This window comes from Crotalus tigris, unplaced genomic scaffold, assembly GCF_016545835.1.
Source record: "Crotalus tigris isolate CLP2741 ecotype Arizona unplaced genomic scaffold, ASM1654583v1 scf7180000018436.2726382, whole genome shotgun sequence".
NCBI lineage: Eukaryota > Metazoa > Chordata > Lepidosauria > Squamata > Viperidae > Crotalus > Crotalus tigris.
The window spans coordinates 422,801-431,529 of record NW_024097002.1 but is presented as its reverse complement, the minus strand read 5'-3'; the positions used below and the strand labels follow the sequence as shown (position 1 = coordinate 431,529).

The window sequence follows — 8,729 nt, the reverse complement described above, 5'->3', positions numbered from 1 at the left end:
TATCATTTCTCTGTGAACATCACTTTTTGAAGGTTTCATTCTAAACAATCTAAATATTTTGAAATAAATAAAAGACTTCATTTATAGCTCTAGTGTGTTTTATTCAGTACAGTTCTAATCACGATTGTCACAGTTTTTTCCTTTTTTAAAAAAGCACATACCAACACACAATTTTTTTTAAAAAAAGGAACAAAACCACACAGAAACTAGACATTAAAGTTTGTCAAAGTCATTTTTATGCGATTGTCGAACCTAGCCTAAAATACAGCATAGAACCAACAATAAGAGGGTAAGGGTAATAATTCACTATAAAACAGTGAAAGAACTTTTTTTAATAAAATATAGTTCAATCCAATAGCTTTTCTACATACTATACACTATAAAAACTCTCCCACAAAAATTAGTGTCTTTAAATATACATATTTGAATCTGAACTGCACCAAGATTAAAAGCAATTTAAAATAGCAGATTTTTTTTTCTTTCAAACATTAACTTCACAGTATTGGTTTGAAGTAGAAGACAAATTCAGTGTTATAAGTAAAGCTGTATTATGATAAAATTCTGACTCCAATGAGTAAAATCAAAACGGAGCCCCCAAATTTCCAGTTATGCTCTCCGCAAACCAGAGCAGCTGCTGAATATGAAGGAACAAACCTAAGTATACAGTGCTTAGTAATTTTCTGTGGAGTAAAGAAACATAAAAAAACAAACAAAACATGCTCAGAACTATTGCAACGATTTAAAAAAAATCCAAAAAAATGAAAAAGATATTTAAATAAAAGTGCAATCTTTTTTTTTAAAAAAGAAGTGATTAACCCAGAAATTTTGAGAAATAATAATAAAAAAACAACACTTCAACAAATCCCTTAGGATGCATCTGCCACCTGTTCTTTTTTAACTGCAGCAGAGAGCATGCCTCTTCCTAAAAATTAAACTTAGCTAAAATACAAAACCCTCAAATCCAACCTACTGGTATCCTATGGCATTTAATTTTAAATCCTTCAACAAGTACCAAGAGAAGAGGCAAATGAGTTCAGGGACCCAGGTACTTAAGTCCTTCCTTGTAGTGCCCCTTGCATTGCGCCTGGGATAAAGCATCTCTTCCTCATTCTCCACTGCAATCAAGAAAGGAGAGCTCTTTGCAAACAATCAAGACTCCATGTTGAGATGTGTATTTTCACGCCATTCCACCCAGCATAGGACCAGCATATAAAGAGCACTACATTCTGTGTACTGGTTCACATGTTCACACATTCACTTTGTAAAACATGTACAGAAAAATAATTAAAATCACCAATTTCACACGTGTTATTCTGAAAAAGCTCCACAGCAAGCATTCCTTAATTTAAAAAAAAATCTAATAAATACTATATCAAGTATCATCAGGAGGAAAATATATATAGATATATAACTTAAATTTTAAAAAGAAAAGAAATAACTTAACTTGAAGGTTTTGTTCAGTGCTATTTCCAATCTGGGCCAAGGGGTGGGGTAAAGATAGGAAGAAAGGACACAGTACTGCTGTCACATGTCTTAGGAATATGGTGCTCTACCACGCCTTGTTAGTAAGAATGTTTATACAGTCACCAATTACCTACAGTAGAATCAAATATTCAATAAATGTCAAATTTCACATACTATGGCCACTATCATTTAAAATAGGAGTTAAAAAAGCTTGCACCATAAGTTTTTATCTGAATAAAAAGGAGTCACTTATCATAACATCTCCCTCTCCAAAACAGCTATATTGCAATTTTTCATAGCACTATTTCCTAAGTATTTTGGCTACAGTTCAAAGGGAAATGCATAAAATCAGGAAGGGGAAAAAATTAAAACAGAGACACTGTTTTGCATTAACTCTATAGATAAAGAGATGTTATTGTTTACATGCCTTTTCAACAGTGGGATATATTATTGTTAAAAAAGACACCAAGAACCACCCACAATCACAATTTTGGCTGAGCACATAACAATTCTCTGTGGCAACTTATGCAACCTCCCTTTTGGGGAATTCTATTAATTAATGGGAAGTGCTGAATAATATTTTCTTCTGAAGCATTAATATTACTTGCTTTTTTAAAAAATATCATTTCAGTGCATCCAAAATGACAGTACATTTGTTTTGGCAATCCTCCTCTAGTCCCATTCATTGAACACCAACTTCTCAGAAATCTAATCAGTTATATTCTTTGTTTATAAATATTTCACATATGCAAAAATATATTTTGTGGGTAACTGAAGTCAAGTTTAATAACATGACAGGCAACCGAATACTGGAATTAGGTAGAAATAAGTGAGCATCCCAAATCTGTTCCAAAGGTACCACATTTCAATCTGTTTTAAACTCTCCAAAATACCACACAACCCAAAGCCATGCAGTAATGCTTTGCTTGTAAGGAGTTATTTATGCCTTTCCCATCTACAAATCAGTAGCATTTTACTGATTTGATCTATGAAAATGAACTGTATATCAATAAGAACACAAAGTATTCTACAGCAGAGGAAACTTTGGGGGGACTTCAGAAGGAAACTGAACTTCTTTGCTGGAAGATCTACTTCCAAGAAACCAGTTCCTGCTCCTTTACAATCCTATGGAATAACTCACACTACTTTAGCCTTAATGTTCAGTGCAACAAAATGGCACTGCATTTTCTGGAGACCAATAGATTCCCCCATAATTTGAAATGCAGAAGAGATATTTTCAAAAGCTTATTTTTTTGAAGATTAAAAAAAGGCATGTGCATATTATAACAAAGTATTTTTTCCTCTGAAGGAAATTATGCATTAATGCAACTGCCATCTGTACCTCCAACATGCTCATCTGATCCTCTCATAACTTTTCAAGGCCCTATTGGTTTGAACCCATTTTTCTTCTTCAAACCTAAATCTATGTCCATCAACTGTTCCAGCCAAACATGCATTAAGAGTCAGGCAAAGCCTGATTCTTCAGTTTCCAAGAAACAGCCTCCCCTCCCCCCAATCAATTGACTTCCTGCAGCAGCCAGATGTTTTAGAGATAGGTCTAAGTTAGTGCTAATGGGAGTAAAGTATGTGAATACGTTAAGGAAGAACATTCATCCTTAATACACAAATTATCTGTTTATGTATGAACAGATGGATGGACACAGCAACTATGAATGCTTCATAGAGAAATGTCTTCACTGGCCTGGTTCAAATAAAACCAGGCCTGTGAGGCTCAACTTGAATTATTCAGCTGGGAGGGGGGAAGGGGAGATAGCGTAGTCTGATCTTGCACTTTTTCCCAATGACTGCGATCAAACAACAATGGTATGGGAAGGATTAATCACAGTTGGCAATCTAAGACCAAAAATAACTTTACAGTTGATGGTAAGTGAGGGCTATAGCTTCTACATGAAGCAAAATAAGCACTAGAAAGGCAATGGGCCTTCAAATACTACCACTTATTTTCATTGATAAAGTAGAATTATTACAGTATGTTTCCACCATTGAATAATCTGCAGTACCATGTTGACTGTGAAATTTCCTCCCCCCCACCAAATCCTAAAAAACATGCCTGTCAAGTAATTTAGAGAAGGAAGGGATCTTTGGGGAATTAGAAACTTTCAACGGTCTCAATAGGCAAAGAAAATTTAAAATTTTAAAATTCCCATTTTTCTCCCCTAATTTACATGGAAAAAGTGCTTTTGTTAGAAGCAAAACTAGAGGATTACACTAGTTAAGTATGAATGTGTTTGCACCAAGTTATAATGCCTGCATCTTGACTCTCTCCTACACCATTTCAAGATTCATCTTGAAAGGTTTTCTCCTACGGTTTCCTTCAGCATTAATCCAGGTATGTATGCACAGGTATGTATGCATGTATTCCACCTGAGATTCATTTCACAGCAGATAATTCATATTAGGGGGTGGGGGAAGCACTCTGGCTTTCCATATACAAAAGCCACAGTTCACATCCAAAATTCTATACATGATAGCCAAGAGGGAAGAAAATAATACACAACTAGGGCCACCAATGAATCAGAGCTGCAAGAATACCAACAAAGGCAGAGAACAAGTATTTCACTACAATTCACAAGAAATGTAAATTCAGAGAGAAATTCCAAAATATTGGCAAAGGCAAAAGAATAGCAGCACCAGTGAGGCTGATGATTTGGCAGGAAGAGTTTCAAAAGAACAAAACTATCACCTGCTGATAAAGGGGGAATTTTCAGCCCCACTTTACATCGATTTCAAGGCCTCTTCAAATTATAGTAAAAATTATTATAAGAATTCTAGATAGTCCCCATGAGGCACATGAATCAGATTTCTTCTCTCTCACACACTTCATAAATAAAAAAGTCTATCCCTCCCCCTCTGAATTTTTCCTTGTCTGGAACAGATTAAAAACATTGACTAAAAAAAAGCTACATCCAAAGCAGGAAAGGAACTGGGGCCATTAGAACTCTGAAATCGCCTTCTTGAGGCATCTGCACTGCAGATATGAGTGCTAAACTGGAAGGGAGGAGCTGTTATGCAGGCAAATCTGGTACATCTCACCCAAGGAGCACTTTTGATCAAGGTTTCTATTTTCCTCACCATATTTCCAACTTATCAGAAGCACATCCACCAAGACAGAAGCATACCAATTACAGTAAACCATAAAGATTAAATCAGCTTTCCAAGAATTCAGCTTGAGATTCAGCTTGTTACTCCAAAATGAACAGAATATTAAGGGTAATTGCAGACCTATAGTAGGCCCAGTGATGGGAAGAATGCCCAACTGAAGCCTTCCCTCTATGAAATGTACAATTACATTTTCCCAATCCCTCAAAATATAATTTGCCTGAAGTGAATCAACAGAGTAAAGAAATCCAGTAAATGGTGCCTTTTGGCAACTTCTCTCAAACCACCAGTGACTTTACAAGGCCACAATGAAATTTACGGATGTGTCTGTATAAATCGCCTGACTGAGTGAATCGTCTCTCACACCACTTGCAGCCGTGGGGCTTCTCCCTCGTATGCACCACTGCATGGCGGCTCAGATTGTGAGAATACTGGAAGCTCTTCCCACACTGACCACAGGTGTATGGTTTCTCACCCGAGTGAGTCCTCTCATGTCTTTTCAAGGTGTACATACAGGAGAAAGTCTTGCCGCAAAGTGTACAAGTAGGCACTGAACCATCAGGGGAAAGCCTGGTTCTTGAAATATCCTTATCACGGAAATGAGAGCTGAGATGCAGCTGGAGGACATGCGGGCTAGGAAAGACTTTGCTGCAGAGTGGGCAAATGCAGATGTGACCTGGAGGCACCAAGACCCCCAAGGACGGAATGTCAGAGGAATCCATGTCGTCTTCACTCACCTCCCGCTCGTGATCTAAGTCTTCCTCTGGCTCTTGGGAATTGCCATTCCCTGCAAACACGTTTCCCAATCCTGTCATCAGGCTCTTGGCAGAATTCCTCAAATGCTGATTTTTTAGGCATCTTGCCTCACTATCTTCTTCATCTGACAAAGACTCTGGCTCATCCTTAATCAGGGGCTTGCTACTCTGCTGCTGACCATTGGAAGCTAGCTGTTCAAAGACATAGGAGGGGTGGAAGGAATCCTTTCCAGCCACAGACTTGAAAGACAAGTCTAAAGCGCATTCTATGCCAGATGAAGCCAAGGAGTGGTTAAGAGATCTTTGGGACAAAGGTCCCACTGAACTACAGGCATTAGCTCTTGTTTTCTCAACTGCCACGGTGTCCAGTTCTGCTTCTGCTAATGAAGAGTTGATACTTACAAGATCAGAGGACCAACCCAGATAGCCACTGTCCTTTTCTTTTCCAGCTGATCTTTCATATTCTGTACAAACCAATTTTTGTTTATTCCCTGGGCTGAGCTCATACCCCAAGGGCACTCCTTCATCAAGGACCCGCATGTCCCTTTCCAAAGGGATCCCACTGCCGTTCATCTTTTCATCCCCGCACAACTCCTTATCTTTCAGCTTGCCCTTGCAGACTTTCACAATGTCGTACATATGAAGGTAGCTGGCTGCAGCCAGCACATCTTCAACCGGGAGGCTGTTGAACTCCAGTTTGCCTTCGTACATGAATTCAAGCAGCAAGCCAAAGGCTGGGGCTGTCACAATGTCACTGTTCAGATGCACAATGTCCCTTTTGTCTAGCTGGTCCCTGTAGAAAAGATGGAAGTACATGCTGCAAGAAGCGAGGACAGCTCTGTGGGCTCGGAACTGAGCGTCTCCAACTAAAACAGTACAGTCACACAGGAAGCCCTGGTGACGCTGCTGACTCAGACACTGCAGTAACTGCCGGCTATGGTCTGGGAACTCCATTCTTCCTTCATAACCTGTTCAAAACAGGAAAAACTTGAATGCTACTCTAAACCACAGCTTCAAACCAGCTATTAATAAACAAACAGATTGGCTAGGGAGGGGATAACTGGAACCTTGGGGATAACAGTTCACCTGTTAACTGATTGCAAATTTTATTTTATTTTTTTATTTTCAAAAATGCCTCCCCACATCAGAGCACCTGCTTGAAAAACAGGAAAAACTTGACTCTTAAGTAAACCAAAGCTTCCAAGGAAGTAACGCCTCCCAACCTTTGCCACTCAAGGCTTTAAAACTAAAGGGGGGGGGGAGAGGAGGAGACTGGCTTCAGAGTTTTATGCATTCCTGGAAGTCTTAACTCCAAGGGATCACCATAACTGCTTCATTTAAAAAAATGTATTTTGCACCCACACACTTAAAAATATTAAGAGCATAACCACATTGGCTTTGTTCTTTTAAACCATCACTTGCCCTTCAGAACAGAAATCAGATTTATATAAGAAGGCATATTTAAAACTAAGATGCAAATCTGAAAGTTATTAAAAGCAAAAACACAATTTAAAAAAAACCCTCCCAATATTTTGCAGTTCCTCCTGTAATTAAGGCTCCTCCTAGGAGGACATAATATCTCAGGGACCTTACCTTGAATAGCCAGGGAATACAGAATGAAGGGTTCATAGGGAGGAAAACGAATTCCCCCTCCCCAAAGTTCTAGAACAGCCTAAGTTTTTTGCTTCGGGTCTCCCCTCCCCCATCACCCAAATGTTTGGGAAGAGAAGAGGCTTTTGCTAGCCAGTAAAGGAAGAATGCCTGTGTGTGTGAAAAAAGAGGGGGGGGGGAGAGAAAGGGGAAAAAAGAAAGAGCGTCTGGGAGGGAGGAGAGGGATGGGAGGAGTGCTCCGTTTGCTAATTACACCGCAAGCTGGAGAGTCAGCTGCTCTGACTTCACTGCGATGGAAATGCTACCTCCAGCTGTGCCCCTTTTAATGCCATATGTTACTTCAAATCTAGCTACCAGCCAACCACAGCTTGCTGCCTTTTAAAGTTCCAGCAACAACACCCCCCCCCATTTATAGCCATCTATTAAATCTCAAACTTAAACCGAGTCCTTCCCTCATTCTAAATCCTGTAGCCGCCTCCCCCCTCCCTTCCACCACCCCAGGAAAGTTGCTTAAATAACAATCTTATTACTAGTTACTCTTAATGGAGGACACACAGCTTGACCTTTGGAGAGGTGCGCGGAAGAGCAGCAGCAGAAGGGAGGGAAGAGAGAAAAACAAAGTTCGGGATTTGCAGTTTGCAAACTTTTAAGGACCCTTCTTCTCTTCCCCCCATTTAAAAAAGCACATCGCCCCCTAGGGCTAAGATGCCTTTGGATGATCTCCCCCACGACCGCTTTCCTATACTCTAAAGTAGCAGCAGCACACACACACACAGTCACACCACCAGTTCTTTCTTAACTTTGTAAGGCAATCCGCTAAGCTCCCCCTTTGTGCCTGGAGCCCAGAGGAGCCAAACGCATCCAGCAAACGGCCCAAAATAGCGCGGAAGCCGAACACTCCAGAGGCAGCAAATGGGATCTCTGCCGGGGAACCGAAAGGCCTCTCCCCACCCACCCCCTCCGCGGAACCTCGGCGAGGGATGGGGAAACCTGCAGCTTTGGAAATGCTGCTCTGCTACTCACCCGCCTGACCGGGCGCTCCTCAGAGGTGCCGCTGGAGCACGGCATGTGCTCGAGTCTTTTTTTTTTTTCCTCCACTTCCCTGCCTCAAACTCTACGCTTTCCCCAGATGTGCTTCCCCCTCCCTCGGCTGCTCCGTGGGCTGCTCCTTGTTGCTGGTAACCCAGCGGTAGCGCTCCTGTGTGTGTTGCGAAGCAGGTTGTTAGCCAGGGCGCTCTCGCGATACTTTCCGGGCGGGGGGGGGGGTTGTGCGCGCGGGCTTTCTTTTCGCTTCTCGGTCCGCACACAATAGCGATCCCAGTCGAGCTCCAGGCGCTGCTGGCGGGGCGCTGCTCCTGCGGCCGGTGCGTGCACTGTCGTCTGACTGCTGCTGCTGGCAACCCCCCGCTTTAAAAAAACAAAAAAACAAAAGTCCCTCCTCCCTTCCGCCGCCAGCCAGCCTGCTAGGGCTTCTGTTCTGGGCAGCGGCGGCAGCAGCAGCTGCTGTGGGTCCTCAGCTGCTTCTTTGCATTTGTAAATCCTCCGTGTTCTCCTCCCCCCCCCTTAACTCAAGCCCCCCTCTCCGTCCCAGTCCCAACTCGCTGGCAGCTTAAAAGGCTACAAGGAGGGAGATGATTCTGGCCAGGGATGTTTGCGCTTAGGAAAGCGCTGTAGCTTTGCAAAAAGGACCAGTTTTGAGCGACTAGGAAAAAAAAGAAAAGGAATGGCTATATGAAAAACAAAAATGCAAGCATCTGTATGCAGTAATGTTTCACTCTC

At 41.5% G+C, this 8,729-nt stretch overlaps 1 protein-coding gene across 2 annotated transcripts; it reads right to left on the bottom strand.

Annotated features, from left to right (window-relative positions):
• Positions 1-80: 80 nt before the first annotated feature.
• Positions 81-8,473, bottom strand: ZBTB42 (zinc finger and BTB domain containing 42). Of its 2 annotated transcripts, none has more exons than XM_039352537.1 (2): positions 7,974-8,473; positions 81-6,307 (listed from the first exon to the last, which is right to left on the bottom strand). In XM_039352537.1, the coding sequence occupies exon 2, from the start codon at positions 6,291-6,293 to the stop codon at positions 4,863-4,865; it is 1,431 nt and encodes a 476-aa protein (XP_039208471.1). In that variant the 5' UTR covers positions 6,294-6,307; positions 7,974-8,473; the 3' UTR covers positions 81-4,862. The 2 variants fall into 2 exon arrangements, with proteins under 2 accessions (XP_039208471.1, XP_039208472.1); XM_039352538.1 differs by lacking the exon at positions 7,974-8,473 and adding an exon at positions 6,933-7,881.
• Between the last annotated feature and the right edge of the window lie 256 nt (positions 8,474-8,729).